The sequence below is a fragment of the Antennarius striatus genome, chromosome 22, assembly GCF_040054535.1.
Source record: "Antennarius striatus isolate MH-2024 chromosome 22, ASM4005453v1, whole genome shotgun sequence".
In the NCBI taxonomy this organism is placed as follows: Eukaryota; Metazoa; Chordata; class Actinopteri; order Lophiiformes; family Antennariidae; genus Antennarius; species Antennarius striatus.
The window spans coordinates 14,692,582-14,717,500 of NC_090797.1; the positions used below are offsets into that span (position 1 = coordinate 14,692,582).

At 42.7% G+C, this 24,919-nt stretch overlaps 1 protein-coding gene across 1 annotated transcript in view; it reads left to right on the top strand.

Annotated features, from left to right (window-relative positions):
* tmem178bb (transmembrane protein 178Bb) overlaps window positions 1-24,919 on the top strand; it is a 48,631-nt gene that overhangs the window by 10,222 nt on the left and 13,490 nt on the right. Inside the window, exon 2 of the mRNA XM_068307197.1 lies at window positions 9,635-9,748. Coding sequence (XP_068163298.1) covers window positions 9,635-9,748 — 114 coding nt within the window. The remainder of the gene's footprint in view (window positions 1-9,634; window positions 9,749-24,919) is intronic.

A 24,919-nucleotide genomic window follows, 5' to 3' on the forward strand; every position in this document is an offset into this window, starting at 1 on the left:
ATTAACTTAGAGTCCATTGTAGTTTGAATACTTCCTGTCTCATGTCTAGGCATTCATGGGCTGCATGAAGGAAAGGGACTTCCTAGACCAGAACCAGACCACCAGGGAACTTTTATTCTTCTAAATACGGTGGTCCTCGTTGACCTGCTCTCCATGGTGCAAAATTTGACTGATGGTTAAAGATCGTGTGAGAAGCAGCTAAGTCAAAATATTCCACATTAACGATACGTATATTGTTATAAGGGTAGGGATGGACGTCTGTTGACAGATGTCAGTCGTGTTATGGGAAGATGGAAAGAGTACTTTGAAGAGTTGATGAAGGTGGAAAATGAGAGAGAACAAAGACTAGAAGAGGTGACTGCTGAGGAACAGGATGTAGCAAAGATTAGTCAGAATGAAGTGAGGAGGGCACTGAAGAGAATGAAGAGTGGAAAGACACTCGGTCCCTATGGTATACCTGTGGAGGTATGGAAGTGTCTAGAAGAGGTTGCAGTAGAGTTTTTGACTGGGTTGTTCAACAGGATCTTAGATAGTGAGAAGATGCCTGAGGAATGGAGGAGAAGTGTGCTGGTGACCATTTTTAAGAACAAGGGAGATGTGCAGAGTTGTGGCAACTACAGAGGAATAAAGCTGATGAGACATACAATGAAGTTATGGGAGAGAGTAGTGGAAGCTAGACTAAGGGCAGAAGTGAGTATTTGTGAGCAGCAGTATGGTTTCATGCCAAAACAGAGTACTACAGATGCAGTATTTGCTTTGAAGATGTTGACAGAGGAGTACAGAGGAGGCCAAGCAGAGCTGCATTGTGTTTTTGTAGATCTGGAGAAAGCTGATGACAGGGTGCCCAGAGAGGAACTGTGGTATTGTATGAGGAAGTCTGGAGTGTCAGAGAAGTATGTTAGAGCAGTGCAGGACATGTATGAGGACTGTAAGACAGTGGTGAGGTGTGTGTAGGTGTGACAGAGGAGTTCAAGGTGGAGGTGGGACTGCATCAGGGATCAGCTCTGAGCCCCTTCTTGTTGCTATGGTGATGGACAGGCTGACAGACGAGGTTAGACAGGAATCTCCATGGACTATGATGTTTGCAGATGACATTGTGATCTGCAGTGAGAGCAGGGAACAGGTGGAGGAGAAGCTAGAGAGGTGGAGGTTTGTCCTGGAAAGGAGAGGAATGAAGGTTAGCCGCAGTAAGACAGAGTACATGTGTGTGAATGAGAGGGACCCAAGTGGAAGAGTGAGGTTACAGGGAGAAGAGATCAAGAAGGTGGAGGATTTGAAGTACTTAGGCTCAACAGTCCAGAGCAATGGAGAGTGTGGAAAAGAGGTGAAGAAGCGTGTCCAGGCAGGATGGAACGGGTGGAGGAAAGTGTCAGGTGTGATGTGTGATAGAAGAGTTTCAGCTAAAGTGAAAGGAAAGGTGTACAAAACTGTGGTGAGACCAGCGATGTTGTTTGGTCTAGAGACAGTGTCCCTGAGGAAAAGACAGGAGACAGAGCTGGAGGTAGCAGAGATGAAGATGCTGAGGTTCTCTCTGGGAGTGACCAGGAAGGATAGGATCAGGAATGAGTACATCAGAGGGACAGCACATGTTAGAGGTTCTGGAGATAAAGTCAGAGAGGCCAGACTGAGATGGTTTGGACATGTCCAGAGGAGAGATAGTGAATATATCGGTAGAAGGATGCTGAGTTCTGAACTGCCAGGCAGGAGGCCTAGAGGAAGACCAAAGAGGAGGTTTATGGATGTAATGAAAGAGGACATGAAAGTAGTTGGTGTGAGAGAAGAGGATGAGAAGACAGGGTTAGATGGAGGACACTGATTCGCTGTGGCGACCCCTGAAGGGAAAAGCAGAAAGGGAAAGAAGAAGATATGTGTTTTTTATGTTTTTTTATTTTTAAGCTGTTCATAATTATCAAAATGAAAATAAAATGCTTGAAATATTTTAGTTTAGTTTAGTTTGCTTTAATTATACACAGTTGTTCCTGAAATAATTTGTAACTTTCCATGGTATTTGAATGTGAGATGTGTTTTTGTTTGTAGCCATTTGAGCTCCTGAGTAAAAGGGAAGTTACCACCAGAGGACTCAGGATGGGACGTCATGAAAGAAGTTTGGTCGATCTCTGTTTTTATTTATTATTTATTTATTGTTTTTATTTAACAGTCATTTAAGATGTTTGGCTTTTGAAGAGTCCTTCTTTTAAATGAAAAATAGCCTGAAGAAACTTGGTGCTGAAACAATTCTGCATCTTTAAATGGTATTGGTTACATTATGGTCTGGTTTTAGTATATGGTGCCTTCTGTTGTACGTAGCTTCAGTCATTGAAAGTCAGTGTTCTTCCAGTTGTTATTAAAAAAAACCCAACAACCTCTCAATGTCTGTGCTGTCAACATGATCATTAAAAGAGACACTGAGCTATATATGGTAACATAAATCTTAACATATGTTAGAATAAAATGTTAGCATTCTTTGATTTGACGCTATCTTCCTTAAATCTGCCAGAGTTAAGGAAGAGGAAACGAGGTGAGGTGACGGCTGTGAGCTGAACAGATGTTTGCATCAGGATTTGTTACTGGTCGACTCAGATCAGTTTTCTTTGGCTTGCTTTGGTTCAGTTTAGGTTCTGTGGAGGGTTTTGCCCCCACCCCCACCCCCCATGCGCTGGAACAGCATCCCTCCCACACCGTTACTATGATCCACTAGATGAGCTTTACTGTTTGAGCAGAAGACAGGAGGCAGGATGACAGCTTGTGAATACGGTTTGATCGAGCAGAAGCCCCATCCCTTGACTTCAGCTGCCCCCCCAGCCCCATCTGCCCCATAGCTGTGCTGCCCTCCCTCCCCCCGCTCTCCAGTCTAATCCCATACGTATGGGTGTATTAGCAGGGATGTGGGGCCGAGACAGACAGAAAGTGGGTCATCCAGAGTGAGGCCATGCAGTGTTTGAACTGTAGGACCTCCCATCTGTGTGGGGGCCGTCCATCCTGTCTGCTGCACCAATGAAAGCAGCTGCTCACTCTTCAGGCCCTCACATCCTTTATTTAATCTTTACTAAGGTGTTAGCATGCTAATTATACCCATACACAACACAGGTACAGTAATCCCTCGCACATTCGCACATCAACAGGCGTGGCTTCACCTAATCACGGATTTTTAGTAGGTAGTCATGGACTACTAACGTACGTCCACTACTGACGTATGTGGATTCCATTGGCTGATGGCATCAGGATATGTGCTGCATTCTGTGAGTCTATGAATGTAAAAAGTGCTCTAAACAGTCTATCAGAGTATTTTAAAGGTAATACAGATAGAAGGTGGTTTAATATCAGTATGGGGAGGGTTCACAAGCTTTTAAATTACCGTAAAAAGAGAAATAGTTTGTTGCTATATCACAGAATTTTTTGAGGGTGGTTCCTGGAACGCATTAACCACGAGTAACGAGGGATTACTGTAGTCCTTAAATACGAACATCCAATTTACGAACATTTACTTACAAACATTCAATTTATGAACATTCAAAGATACGAACAACCCATGCCATATCTGACTACTAGTTCCCTTTCCTGCCACAACACCCACCCAACAGTGTAACATTAACACCCCAGAGATTCAGATTTCACATGTCATGTTAACATGACTCAGCAGATCTCAGACCCAATGAACATTTTTCTCTGATGTCAGACTTCCTGTGGTCTTTTGGTCTTTCCTGTTGGCGTCATCTGCAGCGTTTCGTCCGTCTTTTCTCCACATCTCTGTGAACTACTGAGTGGAAAAAGAATCCACAATGTATTTATGGAGACTGAAGACAAGTCAGGTTAGGTTGAATAGACTACCTGTAAGAAAACTCTGTCACCACCTGCTGTTCACATTTATTCATTATTGATGGGGTTGTCCTCCTGTAGGAACTAAATTATGTAGGAACCAATGTTGTCCGGGTCAGGTTTCTGACGCTAACGCTGAACTCTGAATGTTTTGCTAGTTGATGTTAACTGTTGGTGGAGTTAACTGAGAAACTTATTGAAATCAAACAGAGTCATCAAACAAAAAGAGGCGTGTCTGACTTTTGACGACCAGGAAGTGACATCAGGGCATCATTCACGTGAGTGTGGTGGAACACCTCAGTGGATTAAAGCTGGGCTTAGCTTTTTTTAAAAATTTATCTAGTTTTATTTTGTTACAACAAAGAAAGGGCTGATGGGTAGAAGCCTTTTGGCTCGTGAAATAAGGGTTAAAACTATTTACAGAGCAGCCTCAAAATTGAGATTCAAAGCAATGCTTTTGATCACAGAAGTAAAAGAACAGAAGTTACAGAACATGTTTTTTATGAACTCAGAACATGAAGCACATGAACAAGCAGGTAAAAAAACCAAAACGACTGGAGTGGAGGTGGTGGCCGATGGAGCACCAGCAGTTCTCAGCTCCAGGCTCCAGCTCCCTGTGACCCGCACAAGCGGATGAAGCAGCCAGGAAAATGAATAAATAAATGAATGAAAGAGCACGAGTATTGAGGAGTTTTACTCATTCATGTTTGAATAACATGAATAAACGCATCCCCACTTGTACGATGGCGACTACATGGACAGAAATACGGCGCCTGCATCTGATTAGACCAATAAAAGAAGCCATTTGAACCGCTTGTCTTAGATCAAATGTAAACAATCATATCTCCAGTTTTCCGGGGTCAATCAACTCAAAATAAAACCCGGAAGACAGTTTCACATCTATACTGTCGTGTAAACATGCACGCAGCAATCCACGTGACAGACTTTATTTGTTACGAATGGTTTAAAAACATCACGTGATCTGATCGAGCGGCCGCGATCATAGGGCTGTAAGGGTTAAAAAAGATTGAAATTTAATAAATAACAACTTACTAACAATTCAGCTATGAAGAACCTCTCTGAACCAGGTGTGTTCATAGGTTGAGGACTACCTGTCTCTAGGTTGAGGACTACCTGTACTGTTGATCCCTAATTCTATGTTTTTATTGAATGTTTTCTTGTAGTTACCAACATGTGACGATCACTACCTGATCGTCAGCTCAGTGAACACGTCTGTAGTGTCACGTCTGTGGACAAAGAGTGTGTCCTCCTGCAGCCACAGACACGCCACACGTCTGTAGTGTCCCGTCTGTGGACATAGAGTGTGTCCTCCTGCAGCCACAGACACGCCACACGTCTGTAGTGTCCCGTCTGTGGACATAGAGTGTGTCCTCCTGCAGCCACAGACACGCCACACGTCTGTAGTGTCCCGTCTGTGGACATAGAGTGTGTCCTCCTGCAGCCACAGACACGCCACACGTCTGTAGTGTCCCGTCTGTGGACATAGAGTGTGTCCTCCTGCAGCCACAGACACGCCACACGTCTGTAGTGTCCCGTCTGTGGACATAGAGTGTGTCCTCCTGCAGCCACAGACATGCCACACGTCTGTAGTGTCCCGTCTGTGGACATAGAGTGTGTCCTCCTGCAGCTTCTTCTCTGCTGGAGCTGCTGAGCCGATTCTTTTCTCAGTCTATTCATTTTGCAGATGTCTCATGACTATTGTTCTTGCTCTGTAAAACACAAGACTGAAATAATTCACAAGGACCGTATTTGTAATAAAGCAGTGCTTACAGTATGTTAAATTCAATCATGTTTAAACTACTAAATATATCCTACAAGTACTCACAACAATGAGTACATTTATTCTTTCTATTCATGGCATCTTCACCCCTTCAGTGACAGTGTGTTCTAGAGCGGGATCTGGGTTTGGCTCATCCTTAATTATTCATCAGTATGTTTTGTTAATAACACACATTATATAGTTAATCACCATGTCCATGAACTGAGACCCTAGCAAGGTATTTTCTTTTTGTTTAAATGAATGTTTGAATGAAGAAAACACAAATGAAGCTTCAGCCGCTCAACAATCACTTCTAGACAGGAAGAAATAAAAAGAGACTGAAAACTTCCTTTCATTATTATTTCACTGATAAAATGAGAGTAAAACATGATCAAAGAAACAAGAACTAATGCAGTCACAGATTGCAACATCCCGCGACACCTCTGAATTGTGAATTTTACCCTGACCTACTTGCATTGATCAAAGCTAGTGCTTTGATTTTACCCTGACTACTTGAGTAGGTCAAAAATCAAAGTAAGTGCTTTGATTTTACCCTGACCTACTTGAGTAGGCCAAAGATCAAAGTTAGTGCTTTTGTCACGCACACTGGTCTTCTCCCTCATCTATCTTATCGGGTTCCTCGGTGTACAAAAGTTGAAATATTGCCTTGAACCAGTTTTCTCAAGGTCATCGTCTCATTTTCATCCCCTTTGCCACCTGAGTAATGTGCTCTTTGTTTCATCTTTCTATCTGTAACGGTTGTGACTAACTAACGGACAGAAGAACGGATGAACACACAAACACTGCCAGTCACATTACATCTCTGCTTTGAAGCAGGACGTTAATATCAAACCAGGAAGTTGAAAACATTTGTTTGAGATGTGCTTCGAGCAAGACGTAATACTTGTTGTTGATGATGATGATGTTATTGTTTCTGTTGTTCGTTCTGCTGTTCTGAACCATTGTTTCCAGGACCTGTCATGGTCCTCTGGTAACCCTTCACCGTTACTTCCTGTCTATCCGTCCATGACTCCTACATCCCTCCAACACAACAACACACCCTCCTGAACCACACAAGATAGTTTGTCATGACACACTTCAGCCAATAGGAGACGTCCTCAGCAACATGGAGACGAATTTATGATGTTAAATGAGTCATGATGACTGGACCCACTCTGGACCTCAGAAACCACTGACACAGAGTTAATGAGTGGAAATGACAGGCTTTGAAAAACAGTGATGAATGAATGATCAGCTGATCTGAGAGCCGACAGACGTCCAGGGCGGGGCCCAGAACAGCTGGGAGGTGCAGCAACATTAGCATCTAGCAAATGAAGAATAAAACAGGAAGTGACTCAACAGGTTACTAGGAGGAAGAACTGGTGATCTGATGAAGATCTGGTGTGTCTATGGTGAGCTGGTGAATGGGACGACCCACGAGAGGTGGAGACTGGAGTGCACAGGAGAGACCAACCAGCCACGCCCTGATGAGGAAGGATTTATGGGTTCACAGTAAAAAGTACAAATAGAGAAACAAACATGTTCATCCATAATAGCAATAAAAGATAGTAGCTTGTGTTAATAACAGCAGGACAGAGCAGAATATCATTTATAATAATTAAGTCAGTGGGCGTCAACCGCCAGACTATCAGACCAGTTGACTAAACACTGTTCATCTTGTACTGTGTGATCTGTCTGTGACCAGCCTCAGTCTGAAGAGTGAAGCTGTTATGCCTTTTAAAAATGTCTCAGATTCACGTCACGTCTATTAGTCATTTACTTCCTGGAGTGAGTCACTCAGCTGTCCATGGGTCCACGCATCAGGAGCCTCAAACGTACAGCGATGTGTTCCACTCCGACAAACATGTTGATACAGATATGTGGCAAAAATAACGTGGCCTAGGTGTGTGACGTTGTGTTTCTGATTAGTCTGGGCTGGGCCAATGGGCAGTGGCTACCAACCCCCGGGTCGTGGACCGGTACTGACTGCCCCACGGACCAGTACCGTGGGCGTGATGCGTTCAGAGTCCTGTTGTTAACCACCAACTTTCTGCCGTTTGCTCAGACGTCTCTTTGATTTTAAATGTTCTCTACACAGCATGCTGATACTGAAGCTACGCACCATACATCCCCCACAGCTCTGATAGCCTGGTCCTGACAATCTGTGGACGTGTCTCAATCTAAGCATAACGTACAGACACGTGAGGTTCCTCAGATAAACGCAGCATCCAGACAGGATGCAGCAGTAACGTTAGTCTGTCATATTAAAGACTGCATGTGGGAACACTTTAAGCACATCATTGCTGACTGTCGAAAAGGTACCTGGGTAATTAGGTCTGATTCAGAATATGATGGCTTTGTCACTTCTTAAAGTGGGAATGTTATGTGGGGATAGCAATTGTAGGATTGTATTTTAGACTCCAGTTTGACTGTCAGATCGCCATTGGAGAAATGTTCTAACACACTCCCGTCTTAAATGGGAGAATGTCTTTGTAAAAAAGGAATAAACAGGATTCATGCTTTCTCGTCCATCCTCACAGTTCAGTCGATAAGTGGACGTGACCTCATAACATGTTGCTGACTCAGAAGAACCTGTGTTCATGCTGTTTAGCAATGTAGCTACTGTAGATGCAAACCTGAACGGAACGTTTTGTCTTTCTCTGGCGGGAAAGAGATATGGCGCCATTGATTAGCTACAGCCTACATAGCATTGCATAGCATTGATTAGCTGCAGCCTACATTTTAAACCATTATTAGCCCGACATTCTGTTGAGCCAAAGTTGACAGAAATGAATTTGCGCTGCCGGAGCATCAGATAAGGAATGAGGCTGAGAGGTGACAGATGTCTCATCATGAGGAATTACAATCACCCAGCCTGGAAGTAGCAAATTCATGGAATAATTTTCTGTACCTTTAGAGACAGAATTATTTTTGAGATATTACACAATTTAAAGATGTCTGTGCTAGAAATGTGTATGGCATTAGATTTAAAAAGAGTTAAAAGACATATCCTAATCAAACGTAACCCCCAGATTCCTCACAGTGGAGCTGGAGGCCACATTGATTCTAGGAGCCAAGGTGATTCTGGAGGTCATAACAGTTACATTATTAGATCATGTTTTACTGAGGGATGTACAGGGGCCTTGCATAATAAGTTGAGTTCAGTAATGGGCGAGTGATTGTTGGGGGGGGGGGTAATCTCCCTTTTGAAATCTCCCAAGTTTCCAAATAAAGCAGTTCTTAGTACGCCATGTAGTCTCTCCAGAGCGAGCCCATTAGGCACATATGCAGAAATGGATTTCACCAGCCACAGAACACCGAGTGTTAGACCCTCTAGTCTCACGTTGTGGTGATGCTAGCCCTGTGCACAGAGAATGTATTAAAAAGACCCCAGTAAGTCAAGTACCATCAGACACATGATAGTTTGAAATGAAACAACCTGAACTAAAAACACTGAAAAAGAACAGCTTTATGTAGAAACGGTTGTTGTTGCCAAACACTAGCTATGAATATACCTGCAGGTTTCTGTAACAATACTGTCAGTTTAAAAGAAACGGCAAACTCTGAACACAAATCAGTGGCATGATAACAGGGTTCTGTGTTGGAGACCGAGGTTCACGTACCCCAGGAGTGTCTGTGTTTTCATTGCACACAACTCCAAAGAGCTGTATACAAATGAATCTTAGCAAGAAACACTGAGAACACCAATGCTGTTATTCCTTACTAATGAACTCAGATATTTTTTCACCAGTCCTGTTGACTGGTTTGTGAACAGGCTCATCATTTCTGGCACCATCGTCGTGAGACATTGAAGTAGCTGTTAAAGGTTGACACCAGATGCTCACTGAACTACAGATGGCTGCAGTGTCCGACAGATGAGTTCCTGCGTCTGGGTGTTCAGCAAATGATTGCAGACGTAGCCTCTTTAGCTGTATCTTGATCATGTGTTGTGTCAGTTGAGTCCTCATGAGTGTCATCAGTGTGGATCTATTATCTATTGGTCATTTGTTTCAGTGCTGATCATTTTTCTCTCTTCAGGTTCCATTCCAAGGTGCTCCTACATCAAGTATCACTACTCCTCGGCTACGATACCCAAAAACCTCTCCTACAACATCACCAAGACCATAAGGCAGGACGAGTGGCACTCCCTTCGTAAGTCTGCTTTTCTGTGACCATGTGCCATTTTAACTGGGTTTGTGTGACCAGTAGGGTGCTTCAGTTTTTAATGGGCAGGTCTGTCAGATGAATGGAGATCTTATGTGGAGTGAATGCTTGACTTGTTGTCCTGTTTTACATTAAAGAGACTTTTTTCTTTTCTGCTAGAATTTATTGGTTCCTTCGTTCGTTCCTTCATTCGTTTTTTTGTTCATCTTCTTGTAGTTGAGATGATTGCATCCACCATGAAAGTCTCTTAAATATAGTGAGCCTTATGGAATGTCTAAAGAGATCGTCCTTGTACTGTAAACAAAAGTCACTACAATAACAGAGTAGAGTTGGAAATAAATTCTATGTGAAATAATTTGTGTGATGTCAGCATTGCTCTTCAACGCTGTGGTTACCTGAGACTTGAATCAAAGAATTCAGGATCAGAATAGATGCATTCGATGGCCACTTGACAACATAAATTAGGCAGCTGATCTTGCTCTGCTTCTACACATGCAGGAGAAATTATCCTCCCTTGGTCAAACAATTGCTTCCTCAATTCAGGTTAATAGAGAAAACTTCTCTCATGCTGGTACTATACGTGTCTGGGTAGAACTGCAAGTTATGATGGAGGTGCAGAAAAGGATTTAAATGACCATCTCAACAAAGGAAGAAATGCATTTCATGAACTGAATAAAATATGGAGGTCAAAACTGTGTTCTACAAAAACAAAAGTTGAACTGTTGACTGGTCTTTAGTACAGGATGTTGGAGAATGACAGAGATCTTGGAGCGCCAGTGGCTCAGGTGGTAGAGCAGCTTGTTCAATGATCGTACAGTTCAACGTTCAAAGCCTGCTTCCTAAGTCATCTGTCGTTGCGTCCTTGGGCAAGACCCTTTACCGTCCATGCCTCCAGCAAGGCACCCACTGGTGTGTAGGCAGCTGTGGCTACACATGCAGTTTACCAGCACCATCATCATCATTACCATCACCAAGTACCAATGGGCAGTGAATGAATAATGAATCCACTGTAAAGTGACTCTGAGTGTTTAGAAAAGCGCTCTAGAAATCTAATCCATTATTATCTTCACAAACTGTCTGCTTTTCATACTAAAGGTTTACAAAGACTTGTCTGTGTCATTTGACCAAACTCTTGACCATCGTGCTGAGAAGGAGGTAGAAATGGGTTGGGCCTGTGCTGAGAAAAGATCCCATTGACATGACAACAACAGCACTATGCTGAAGTCTGGACACTACACTAGGACAACCTAAGATCACCTGGCATAGAATAGGAGTAAGAGTTGGAGAGTCTCAAGCATTCATAGGACAGAACACTGTAGGACAGAAGGGTTGGAAAGGTTTTGTTGCTGCCCTAGGACCGGACTGGCATCAAAGGCAAATTACGATGATGACTCCAATTCACACTTTGTAGTAGTTTGGTCAGAGTTTAATGGTTTGATGTTGAACGCAGATGTCCAGGATGAAATCTGCCCACGATGCTGCAAGACTTGTAAGGATTTAGTAAGAATGACAGAAGAGTCTCGACTGTCATTAAGAGTGTGAAATTGAGCTCCGGCAATTCCTACACTCCCATGACATAGTTGTGAGGAAATTGCTCGGTGACGTCAACGTTGCTTCCAAGGCTCACAGATGAACATGATACTCATTTGTTTCTGTCAGTCAAGAAACGCTGCAGTGAGTGGCAACAGCAGCAACAGACACAAACCAAAAACTCTTTTGCTGCTCCTGCAGAGCCTCAAAGCAGTGAGAGGACAGCGTTCTCTCCCACCCACACTCTGTCACAGATGCACATCGCACACATTTGACGCTGGCTTTGGAGGGTTTCTCCAACTGCAGCTTAGGGGTTTAGTCACTTCAAAAGGAAGCATAAGCAGTTAGCAATGAGTGACAGTGTCTAATCCAAGGCAGCCGCTAAAGGTTGTGGCTGAGGCTAATTGTTCCGTGGAAAACCACTCCCACTCCTGATGTGGCTGCTAGAGTTGTTGGATTAGGCAAAGAGCCTCCATGCCAATAGGGACTTTAGTCATTGAGAGGCATAAACTTTCTAGTTTTATTTAAGTGTTGCTTCTTTCATCCTGTCGAGGTTCTAAGGTAGAGCCTCCTTCAAATCATAATCAAACAGACAAACAGAATGGTAGATTAACTGCACTCTTCAGCAATTTATAATACAGTGGTACCTGCACTTACGAAATTAATTGGTTCCGGAAGAAATTACGTAAGTAGAGACACTTTTTTCATGCAAATTCCCCAATCCGTTCCAAGCCCACAAAAATTCAGACATAAATGTTTTATAAAGCATAAAAATGCACCAAAACATGTAACAAATACATGTTACAATTAGATCATTACACAATAAATGAGAGTTGTGCATAATGTAAAAAACAAAGAATAGAGTACATAATAATAATGACGATTGTTTTATTGCCCTCTTTGGTCCATGCCCTCTTGCCCCACCATGAACAAGAGAGTGAATTCCAGTCCTCCTTCTGAACCTCTCCAACCACCCACACGATGCCTTAAACTCCTTAAACTTCCTTTAGTTTTAATAACGTGGTGATTGTAGATGCATTACGGCCATATTCTTTGGCGAGATCAACCAAACGCATCCCTTTTTCAGGCTTTTCTATCATCTCTTGCTTTGTTTGTACGGACAAAAACACTCTTTTCTTCGTCTTTTCTTTTCCTCTTTTCTCCGTCACTTTCTTGGGGTCCATAGCGAATACGTACTCAAAAAGTTATTATATTTGCGCAAAACTATCAGACTACCTCACGGGTCGAGTGCCGAATGCCGAGAAACTCCATAAGCACCGTTCTAGCTCCACACAGAGGCCAATGGGAAGCCAGGAAGATACGTAATAGGTAATAGCCATTGGCAGAGCAGCTATGAGAATGTTGCATTCAGGAACCTGTGGGAGATTCGAGTATCAGCCGACACTGTGCTTTTACATTACGTAAGTCGAAGTTTCTTTCGTAAGTAGTGGTAATATTTTCCAGCTGAGAAATTCCGTAAGTAGAAAATTTCATAAGTAGAGACATTCGTAAGTAGAGGTATCACTGTAGTAATCTCTTCTTTTCCTTTCGACTTTACCCTTCGGGGGTCACCACAGCCAATCAGTGTCCTCCATCTAACCCTGTCTTCTGCATCCTCTTCTCTCACACCAACTACCTTCATGTCCTCTTTCACTTACTTAACTGTGTTAAATGAAGTCATTACATTTTTATATTAAAGCCCCACCAACCTTTCATGTAAGATGTCAGAGTGATTAGAGACAGTGGTGACATCCATGATGGCTGGATTAGACAGTGATGACACCAGCCATGATGGATAGATTAGAGACAGTGGTGAGGACAGTCATGATGGACAGATTAGAGACAGTGGTGAGGACAGCCATAATGGAGGGATTGGAGACAGTGGTGAGGACAATTATGTTGGATGGATTAGAGAAAGTGGAGCTGAAAAGAAGACAGGAAACCAAGCCGTCCTTCCCTCACTCATGAACAAGACCCTGAGATACTTGAACTCCTTAGAGCAAAGACCACCTTTTTTCATTCGGAACTCATGACCTTGGATTTGGAGGTGCTGATCCTCATCCCACTCACGTCGCACTCAGCTGCATAGGTGAATAAAAAGTTGATATCATCTGAGGCCCAGATTGAACTGTATAATCTAACAGTTATAAGTGTCTCTTACTGAATTCAGTAAAAACTTATTGTATATCAGAAGTTTTCATTCAACTCTTAGGAATTTGAAATCGAGTGACTCTAAGGAATACTGGAAATTAATCAATAAAGCTTTGGGTCAAAAGGTTCCACCTTGTAAAGTTACCGTAGAATCTTCTGTTAAACATTTTGAAGCTCTACATAAAAAGGCTGACTCAACTGAAAACTCTAATGATTTCAACACATGTGATATAACCCATAGCATTAATGATGAGATAAACTGTCCCTTACATACTAAAGAAATGTATTATGTTATTAAGAATCTCCGTAATAAAAAAGCGTGTGGTGTCAATGAATTACTAAAAAAACAGTCCTCAGGTATTAGATGCAGTTATAACTAAACTCTTTAATTTGGTTCATCCTCAGGTAAAAGGGGAACTGCAGTAGTCGTGTTTGTTCATCCAAGAATGTAAGCTGAATGTTTGAAGTCAAATATTGATAAGGCGAATGTTTACATTATACTGTTAAGAATTCCTATTTACTAGAAGGTAACACGTGGGGTCACCCACTCTGATCATCCAGTAGGGTTTAAAAGCAGGGCTGTTGAAACCTGGGATCACCCTCAATCACAGATGGAAGTGCTGTCTCTTCACATCTGACATTCGTTTCCACAGACGTCTCTAGTGACCAGTGATCTCATGTCCCCGCTCTAAATAATGAAGGTGTTCATCAGTGGAACAAACAGGCTTTGTTTTTAACAGAATAAAAAACTGTATGTACATGGTATGGACTCACTGTTGAGGGGTAGCAGAGCCTCCTCAAAAACAGTCAGGAGCTCCTCTGGATGACTTGTGGGCAGGTTGGGTTTGTTTGTAGCTCCTTGCTGCAGCTACAGGGAGCAGGGTTACGTTAACTGCCAGATCTCAGTGTCATTTACATGAGGTTAATTACCAGCCTCATCAACATTTGTCTTCCAGCAGGTCCACATGTCCGTCCTGTTCCCTCCTGCTCAAAAAATGCCTTCATGTTCATGACTATCTTTATTGCTGCACACAACAGATTGACAGCTGCATCGCCAGCTCAGTCATGTTTCCAACATGACCTTCAGGTTTAGTTTATTACACAGCTGATGTAGGAGTTATGATGTTCTGACCTGTGTCTGGCTGTGTTAGATTATTTTTTTCACATCTTTTTGATGCAGAATTATTTTTGTGAAAATTAACAAGTGAAATAATTCCTAAAAGTTTTTTAAATGGTTTAAGTTAAAGGACACACCGTGGCCATATCAATGCTCGAGGCCAAGGTGATGCCGTCAGTTGTTATCCTTCAGCGGAATAGTAGCTGCAAATTGGACATCAGTTTTTTTTAATATCCTTAAGATGACTGTTTAAAATATGTTTGTATTAAAGAAAAATCGCGGGAGGAACCATGAGTCAGAACGCAACACACACACATGGATGCTGTCAGCCAATAGCATGCGCGTACGGTATCAGGTGACTACCTACAAAAATCTGCGATGTAGCGAAGCCATGAATCTTGAAGCGCAAATGAGTTCTAGTCTCACTGCTGCCACCTACTGGGCATCAGGTTGTCACTACACTCGTGTAGAACGATATCGATGGAGGAGCTCTGCCCCGCTGAACAGCATAACTGACGTCTTTGGATATAAACTGCCCAAAACTTGTTTTTCATGCCAGAAGATGGAGATTAAATCAGCCATGACAGGTAGTGTGTGAGCCCCTGCTGTCTTCCATGGTTCTGACTGGCTCTGACAGATAAAGTGAGATGCTGAATCATGCCTAGAGGGATGAATGTGAGGCTGCTGTTCTTTAATATTCTTGAAGAATGTGAAGTCATATTGCGTGGTCAGCCTTTAAAACAGCAGCTTTCCTTAGACCAGGACAGCAGTGCTGTGATGAGTATTTACTGACTCACATGGAAATATTCTGTGGCATGAACACCTCTGGCAAAGCCATCGTTCTCACTGACATGCGATGAGGTTCATGGCTGGTGAGGCACTGATCTCATCATAAGTGGATTTATAAACACATGAACCTACAGTGTAACTTATTTACCATTTAATTAACTACAGTGAGTGGGTTATTGTTATAGTCTCAGAGCAGAATAATTTACACATACAAACTAACACAAATAAGCATATTTGACTAAAAAAAACCGCTATGTTGTTACCTACATGTTTATCTGTTATGTTTATTTATAAATGAAGTCCATGCGCAGCTCCTTCTGAATAAAAGCATTGAAAAAATTTTGAGTTGAGATATGTAAGCCTCCATTTTTATAGTAAGGCAAGACGAGTGGAAAACAAATGCATGGCTGCACTTGACTCGCTGACTATACTGTAGATTGTCGTTTGCTTCTTCTGCGGCCGAGGAATCGTCTTCCTCGGCCGAATCCCTGGGGTCACCAGCGCCCCCTACAATGAGGCAGGAGAATTGCGTGCCTTACTTCATGCCTTTTCCCAGTTGTTTCAGGACCGTTCAAGAAAGACGTTAAGCACATACAGTTCTTGACAAAAAAAAACACTGTACATTATATACATTATCTAAATTATGGAAATTCAGTTCATATAGCAAATGTGTTTTTAAAATTTTAATGTAGAGAGCTACCATTACAGTCTCACTGTTTAGCATGCCAGCACAGCTAGCCGAGTCATTGATCAATCCATGGTGAGGCTCCGGCCGGATGGTGCCTCACTGCAGGTCAATAATCAGTATTTCAGCAGTAAATATGAAAATTCAATGATTTTGAGTAAAAATAACCTAAAATTGGTGGTGTTAAATGGAAAATAACTGCAATAAACGTCACTGGATGACATAACCATTTAATTTCTTTCTTTCATTTTTAATTTTTTTCTTTCATGATGGCAGGTGAGGCCGTGCCTCCCCTACCTCCCCTGACAGCACGTCACTGATCCTTCTCTAGCTTAAGCGGTTTGATGAGACCTGAATGCTAACATCAGAGAAAGAGGGTTGGGGGTGGTCTGCTAGCCTGGTCCTGCTGGGTTCTGGTAGCCTCTCTGGGCGTTGGTTTCATCACACATGCATGTTGGGTCAGGGCTTACCAGTTTCTGTCGAGTCTAAATGTTGAGAACCGTTGGGTCCCATCAGAACGTGATGAGTCTCTCTTCAGACATCGCAATCTCTGCCCTCTGTCTTCCTTCAGCACGATCTCCCTCCGGTGGCCTATTCTATACTGTCAGGACCTCCACTAATCTGGTGTTTTATAACATTGGTATTAAGGTGTAAATTGTGAGAAATAATGAAACAGCTCAGGTCTCTACCACTCTAACAACACTGCCAGTCTATCCACTACCCTGTTTGTGTTTTCTGTCTCCGTCTGGTTTCCCTATTAACACACAAAAGTGCAGCACTTTGTATGGGAAGTATGGGCATCCCTCCTGAGACTGTTGCCCCCATGACCCTGCCCCGGATAAGCGGTTGAAGATGGATGGATCTGCCTATCTAGCGATCTGACAGGGTTCCCCGCCCTTCACCCTGGTGTTGTTGAACTGCGTAGTCTGGAATTACGTAAAATAAATCAGATAAGGCATAAAAAGGTTTTTTTTATGTGACCAAAGTCAGCTGTTTTGAACTGAGAAGGAGGAGGTGGAAGAGCAGGAGGAGGAAGAGGAGGAGCAGGAGGAGTAGGAGGACAAGGAGCAGGAGTCCTGTACAACTGCTGCAGTCCTGTACATGCCGTTGGTGTAGTGAGACATGTCTTTCATCTTCTGTACATCCAGCAGCAGCTAATGGGATGAACATCATAGAAATAATAGATCAGCAATGAAGAAAACAGCATCTTAACGACATTTCCTGAAACAATTAGTAGAGATGCAGGAAATGGCTCATATTCAACATATTCTTTTTCATAGGGTGAGTCTTCACATGATGCCACATTAAAGTACTCATCTGTTGTTACTCCAAAAAGCTATGATATATGAGACTGTCACTGTGGTCAAAAGAGGTCATATTGATCTTCTGAAGCTGGAGGTTTGAGGATGCTGAAGACAAAAGAGAACAGCTGCTGGACGGCTTTTTTGCTAGGCAGTCACATGCTACCATACGCGTATTCTATTGGCTGACGGCATCCGGAAGTGCGCTATGTTCCGTGAATTTCGGACACAAAAGTGCTTTAAACTGTCTATCAGTGTGGGAAAAGTTAATACAGATAGAATGTGGTTTAATATTATGGGGGGGGGGTCATAAATGTTTAAATTACTGTAAATAATAAGATAAATAGTTTGTTGCTCTATCGCAGAATTTGTTATTTGCGTGTGGTTCCTGGAACACATTAACCGTGAAAACTGTGAGAGCGCACTGTAGTTTGATTTTCAGACTGAAAAGCAAATTGGTTTTCTCCATTTGTTTAATGTATAAGTAAAACATTTAAGGTTAAGGACAAATAAAATATTAAATTGGTGTGGACAGAATTAAAGCTAATCATTACCGGTCAAAATTCTGCTGCTGCATTTAGACTGAAAGCAAACCCGTGCAGTGGTACGTTGTGTGTGTAACAGGAGCTGTGGTCAGACACCTGGTGGTCCTGCTGCCTTCACCAGATAAAAAAGTCATAACAGAATGAGTGGCCAAGGCCAGATCCAGGCAAGACAGATATGAATGCTTTAAAACAAAGAAGCCAATTGAAGCCCAGACAATAGAACTTCAGATAATAATACAATAGAACCTCAAGACACACATTTAATCTGTTCTTTGACTGAACTTGTAAGTCAAACATTTAAGATAGGCTTAAATCATTTTAATCCAGTCCAGCCTTGTAAAAGAAAGACCCAAATCCTCTAGAATAAGAATATAGCTGCGGTCTCAGCTCAAGTTGTATCCATCCACCAACTAGAGGTGGTGTCCTGAAGCACGACTCGTATCTCAGATTTTGCTCGTATGTTGAACAAAATTATGGACATCTTGTACCTCAAATAAACTGAGCAGCTCGTACCTCAAGGTACGACTGTATTCACAGAAGGATGAGTCAGACTGGATGCCATGGATTACTTTTCATCTTGCCACTGGTTCAAGCAACAAAGCAACAATTTAGCATCCTGTCTTCGTAGTAACAGATTCATCTGTACACCCAGAGGACTGGCATGCCGATGCGGCTGATGTGCTGATGATTGTCTGGATACATGACTGTCCATTTAGCTGTTCAGAAATCAATGGTTATGTCACATTGTGTCCTCAGAGGCAGCTGCAGATCCGGGCATCACGACTCATATCCAACACGTGGATCCAGAACCAGGAATGACCACAGTAGTCGTAACTGTTTGGCTGCATGTCAGAGAGAAAGTCAGATCCCTTTTTGAGACCTAATCGTTTACTTTACGTTCAGACTAACAGTTGTATGAGCAGATCTGGCCAAAGGCACAGAGAGTTAGGTCCCTGACCAACAAGCGCCCCAAAAAATATGCAGTAATCCTTCACATATTTGAGCTTCAAGATACCCGGCTTCACCTCATCGCGGATTTTTAGCAGGTAGTCACGTGATACTGTACAGGCTTTCCATTAGTGCGCTGCATTCTGAGACTCACGGAATGCAGCGCACACCGTGTCCTAAAGAAACATTTCAAACGCCTTAAACAATCTATAAAAGCTTGGGAAAAGGTAATACTTATATAAGGTGGTTTAATATCAGTATGGGGAGGGTTCATAAACGTTTAAATTACTGTAAATAATAAATGTTAGGTTTAGATAATGTTAGATTCAGATAATGTTAGGTTCAGATAATGTTAGGTTCAGATAATGTTAGTTTTAGACAATGCAAAAACAGGACTTGTGGGCTGCTTGTCAGCACTTCTCCAGAAGACTATTAGAAAAAGTAGGAAGGACAAAATATGAGCCTGACTGGGCTGTCAGGGCTGGAGTAGGTGCATGCGTACGTGTGTGTGTGTGTGTGTGTGTGTGTGTGTGTGTGTGTGTGTGTGTGTGTGTGTGTGTGTGTGTGTGTGTGTGTGTGTGTGTGTGTGTGTGTGTGTTTGAGCTGTAAATGCCCTCGTTCACCATTGCACTACCTTTCCTCTCTCTCCTGCCTCCTTTCCTGCCTTTCAATCCTCACCACATTCATTTTCAGGCTGGAGCTTCATTCGCTCAACAACTCGGCACTGGTCTTGCAAAGATTAGGAAAATCTCTTTAAAATGCTGACTCACATAAGGCCTGTTATCAGCAGTAGCAGTGGAGCAGACTGTCAACGGGACATGTGATTGGCTAGCAGAGCCTCTGTGCTGTCAGCTGCACTGCCTTTCACACAGAATCCACTCCCTTAGCATGGGACGCTATTTGATCATTTCCTTCTTGTTCTTCCAGCTGGTCCCTGTCTGTGTCTAGTCATCAGATGCTTTCAGAATGAATCCAGCAACGGTTGCTTATTTCATCTCTTTATCCTTTGATTGTAGTTTTCAACCCTCATTAAAAGAAATAATTTCTCTGCTCAGTCGATTCCTGTTAGCTTTTTCAGCTAAGAAAAAGAGTAATGTGGTGGTTGCAGTACCAACAAAAACTGGTGAGGCTTTTCTTTTTAGTAGAGGATAATTAATTATTGCAGCCTTTAAGTTCATTTCTAGGTTGGAATCCTTCTACTTGTTTAATGCAGAAAAGTCCATGGTTATTGTGTCTGGTGTTCCTGAACTGTACACCAAACGCCCACGTGCATTAAATGTCCTCCTCTTTGCTTTTAAAATGACCCACAGGTTGATGTCTTTGAGCAAAAATCACCATCATTTATCTTCCAAGGTACTTTTTGAAGCATTATGAAGATAACTGGCTGTGATGACATATAAACCTGTAAATGCACAAAGTCTTGGTGAACAGTCTGTGCAATGCTGTGATTTAACAGCGAAGAGGTTTTCAGTCAGTTTGAGGGTTTGTGAAGCGGATTCTACCAGAGTTCCCCCTCCTGCGTCCACTCCTGTGTCCAGATCTCCTGGTCCAACCATCAGACCAATGGGTCTGGTTCTCCAAGAGATGCTGTCAGTGATGGCTTCCTGTCTCCTTCCCATCGAGCCCGTCTCTGGGGGCACTGAGCCGGGGTCGCTGGCGTCTGACTCAGCCTGAAGTGCTGCTCACATTGCAGATGACTGACGCACTCTGAAGGCCCCCATATGGCCCCCATCCCTCAGGACAGAATGAGGTGTTGCAATACAGCCACCAAATAACCACAACAGCAAAAAGCACGCATGTTTTAAAGCACTAGACTCTGCTCTAGCTCCTGCCAACCCCACCCTGCCTCTCACCACCCTCCTCTCTGCGTTATTGTTTTCTTCCGCCGTGCCAGTTTACATTAGGTGATGAAATGAACCTGTCCCTTGTCCCCAGCAAGCGGTAGCTGTAGGCTGTCGTTATGACAGGCCACATGCTTACAGCAGCAAAACTCAGCAAACTGGAATCGCGGTGCGACTTTCTCTTTGATTTCCTATCAGAACGGTTTGTCAGATCAGAACAGACTACAGGCAGGGAATGGAATCATTAAATATACAGTAATCCCCCGTTACCTGCGGTCAATGAGTTCTAGGACCACCCATAAAAAAAAAAAATCTGCAATATCGGGACAAAATATTTATTTTATTTTTTACAGTAATTTAAACGTTCATGAAGCCTCCCCATACTGATGTTAAACCACCTTCTACCTGTATTACCTTTTCACACACTCTTATAGACTGTGTAAAGCACTTTTGTGTGTCATAGAAGTTTACTGTGTTCCGTGAGTCTGGAAATGCAGCGCACTTCCGGATGCTCTCAACCAATAGCATGTGTGCAAGGTATCATGTGACTGCCTACTAAAAATCCAGAATGTAGTGAAGGCGTGCATCTTGAAGCGCAAACAAGCGAGGGATTACTGTACCTTGAAAGACGAGTTTAATCCGTTCTGTGACTGAGCTGGTAAATCAAACATTTCCCCATTTAAAAGAACTAATTATTTTAGTTTGTTCCAGCCTCCAAAAAAAGCCACAAATCCCATAAATTATGAAGTAAAAACGTGACATTATCAACCGAGACATGCAGACTTTACCTGTGTATGATTAATTATGTAACAATGAAAAAGAATGAAAAGAGCGCAACAGTCACAAGAACAAAAGAGCTACGTCTCTACTCCACCAAAGAGAACACGATCCAGTGTCACTGCTCTTGTATTCATCAACCAGCAAGTGGTTTAAACACAAAATCTGACTCAGATGATGTCATATCCATCCACCAACACGAGGTAAAGAACGAGATCCGGTCTCACTGATGTTGTATCCATCCACCAACACGTGGATAAGAATGAGATCCAGTCTCAGCCTATGTTGTATTCAGCCACCAACACGCAGGAAAGAACTAGAACAAAAATATGGACAGAACAATAACTCGTATCTCGGGGTATTATTGTAATTTCAAAACACTAAAGCTCGAATTTTTTTTTAGAGGAGTGAGTGTCCCATTCTTACAGCTGACTAACTGACCAGTCTTAGGGCTTTCAATCACAAGGCATTGCCCCCTTTACAAACACATTCATCTCCATTTATTCTATAACACAAGACATGGATGAATGCTTTCTTCCTCAACCCACACAAAGCTTGGAGTCTCCAGAATATCAATCAGTCAATGAATCAATGAATCAATGAATCAATCAATCAATCAATCAATCAATCAATCAATCAATCAATCAATCAATCAATCAATCAATCAATCAATCAATCAATAAATAAATACATTTTTATTCATATAGTGCTTAATCACATCTGAAGACATTTCAAAGCACTTTACAGATAGAAAGCCAACAATGCCCTCCAGAGCATAAGCGGGGAAAAACTCCCTCATTGAGGAAGAAACTCCGGGCAGGACCCAGACTCAGGTGGGCGGTCATCCGCCTTGACCTGTTGGTTGGGAAAAAGAAATACACTGGGGACAAAGATAGGTCAAGTAAAAGAGACAGAGGGAGAGAGTGGCAGATAGGCCAGATTGAGTTTAATGTCAGTAGTGAGCTGTTGCTAAAGTGGGGACGGGATTTCTAGGCCTTTGGATTTCCTGTCCTCCATGCGTGTTCCCCACCTGTCGAACAGAAGCACAAAGACAGGGGCAGTATCCTGCTAGCAGAGAGTGTGATTTAACAGTAGTAGTAAATTATAAAAGCATAGAAAGATTAAAAAAAAAAAAAGGGAAGGGACGGAGACAATGTAGGGTTGCTAGGACAGGAGAGATGTGCTCTCTCCTCCTAGTTCGAGTCATTCACTGATATGTCACTTGTTTTTTGTGTTGTTTTCATTCAGTGTGTTTTTAAAAAAATAATTTTCTTGATTTTTCTTGCAGCATCAATAAAAATAGCAATCTAAAAATTAGCTAATGACCTTTTTAAATGATTTGGGCCTTTTCAGGTCAAGGTAGGAGGTTCTTCAACATGTTAAACATGTTTGAGGGGTCGTTACAGGGCATACAGGGAAATGTAGGAAGTGAGAGTGGACAAGTGTGAGTGACCTGGTCCAAGATGTCCAGTGCCTCCGACAAAGGCCTCAGGCTGAACGTAGTCCTGATGTGGAAGAACAGCAGTCGATCTCTGAGCTGTAGCAGCCAGAACATTTTCTTCTCCATCTATCTGACTAGAACATTTCCTCACAGGCACAAAAAGCCATTTCCCTTTATGAATTAAAATTTCATTGGACCATTGGTCCTGCAGCAGAGAATGTAATTAAAAGGGAATTACAGAACAGAACAGAACAATAAAAGCTATTAAGCAGCAGAGAACAGCAGTCAGTCTGCAGCCTGTCATATGCTGATACAGTAAACACATGACCACAACTATTATCAGAGTGATTCCAGTCATCAGGGATTCAGCTCATGTAGTCGTGATGTTCTGATCATCCGTCTCCGATTCTCAGCCGCAATTAGGATGTTTATTGTTCTTCTGAACATTTCATTCATTCTGTCGGTTCTGTCCATTTCCATAGCAGCATCTTTACATGTGACAGCTGGACCTGTAGAATGCTCCTTTACACAACAGGAAACTGTGGCACCGGTGCCGGTATATTGGTCAATCAGTACCAGTCCGTGGGTCAATCGGTACCAGTCCGTGGGTCAATCGGTACCAGTCCGTGGGTCAGTCGGTACCAGTCCGTGGGTCAATCGGTACCAGTCCGTGGGTCAATCGATACCAGTCCGTGGGTCAATCGATACCAGTCCGTGGGTCAATCGGTACCAGTCCGTGGGTCAGTCGGTACCAGTCCGTGGGTCAGTCGGTACCAGTCCGTGGGTCAATCGATACCAGTCCGTGGGTCAATCGATACCAGTCCGTGGGTCAATCGGTACCAGTCCGTGGGTCAATCGGTACCAGTCCGTGGGTCAGTCGGTACCGGTCCGTGGGTCAATCGGTACCAGTCCGTGGGTCAATCGATACCAGTCCGTGGGTCAGTCGGTACCGGTCTGTGGGTCAATCGATACCAGTCCGTGGGTCAGTTGGCACTGGTCGTGGGTCAATCAGTACTGGTCCATGGGTACTGGTCAACTAGTCTCTTCATACACTTTTTCTGTGCAATGTAACAGTCAGGTTTGGTTGTTTATGACACTTTCTTTTATTCATTCATTGATTCATTGATTCATTCATTCATCTTCCGAATCGCTTTATCCGCTGTAGCGGGTCACGGGAAGCTAGGACCTATCTCAGCTGTCTTAGGGCGTGAGGCAAGGCAAACTCCAGATGCGACACCAGTGCACCGCAGAGCTACGCAAAGACATTTAAACGTTAAAAACTTTCATTTACATTTTTGATTCCCAGATATTGTTACATACAGTTTTTACTTTTTTATTTATTTGCTCATGAAGGTATATCGCTCAAATCCTTTGCTGCGGTGGAGCAGGGAATGCAGTCATCCATTAATGAGAAGGTTGATAGTTTGAACCTTGACACCTGCAATCTGCAAGTCAAAGTGTCCTTTAGCAAGATCTGAACTGCATTTCACTACCGTGTTTTCAGCTGTTATTCATACGTAACGTGAAACCATCGGTCAGCTTTTCACAAGAACCTCTATAACCGCTGTGTTTCTCCCTGTGTTCACTATATAGAGGATACAGGTGCAATAATCCTCTGATAAACCTGTAATAAACCTGTAATAAACAGGTGAAGCCACTGTATGGTGTCGGGTATAGCCATCATTCCGGATTTGAGTCGGTTGATTGATTTATTAATTTATTGATTGATTAATTGGTTGATTGCTGTGACTGCGACACCAATGAATGTTTGATCACATTATATCATTAAATAGTTTCAGTTTTTATGGTTATTATTAGAGGGGAGTCTTAAATTTGGTGTGATTTTACTGGGAATCAATTCGCCACAAGGAGTACGTGACTCTGCAGGGGTTTAGCTCTCGTCTTTAGTTCAGCATTCATCATTTCAGAGTGGCCTTTTATTGTGGGCAGTATAAGGTACACCTGTGCACTACCCATGATGTCAGATCAGCATCTTGATGTGGCACACCTGTGAGGTGGGATGGATTATCTCAG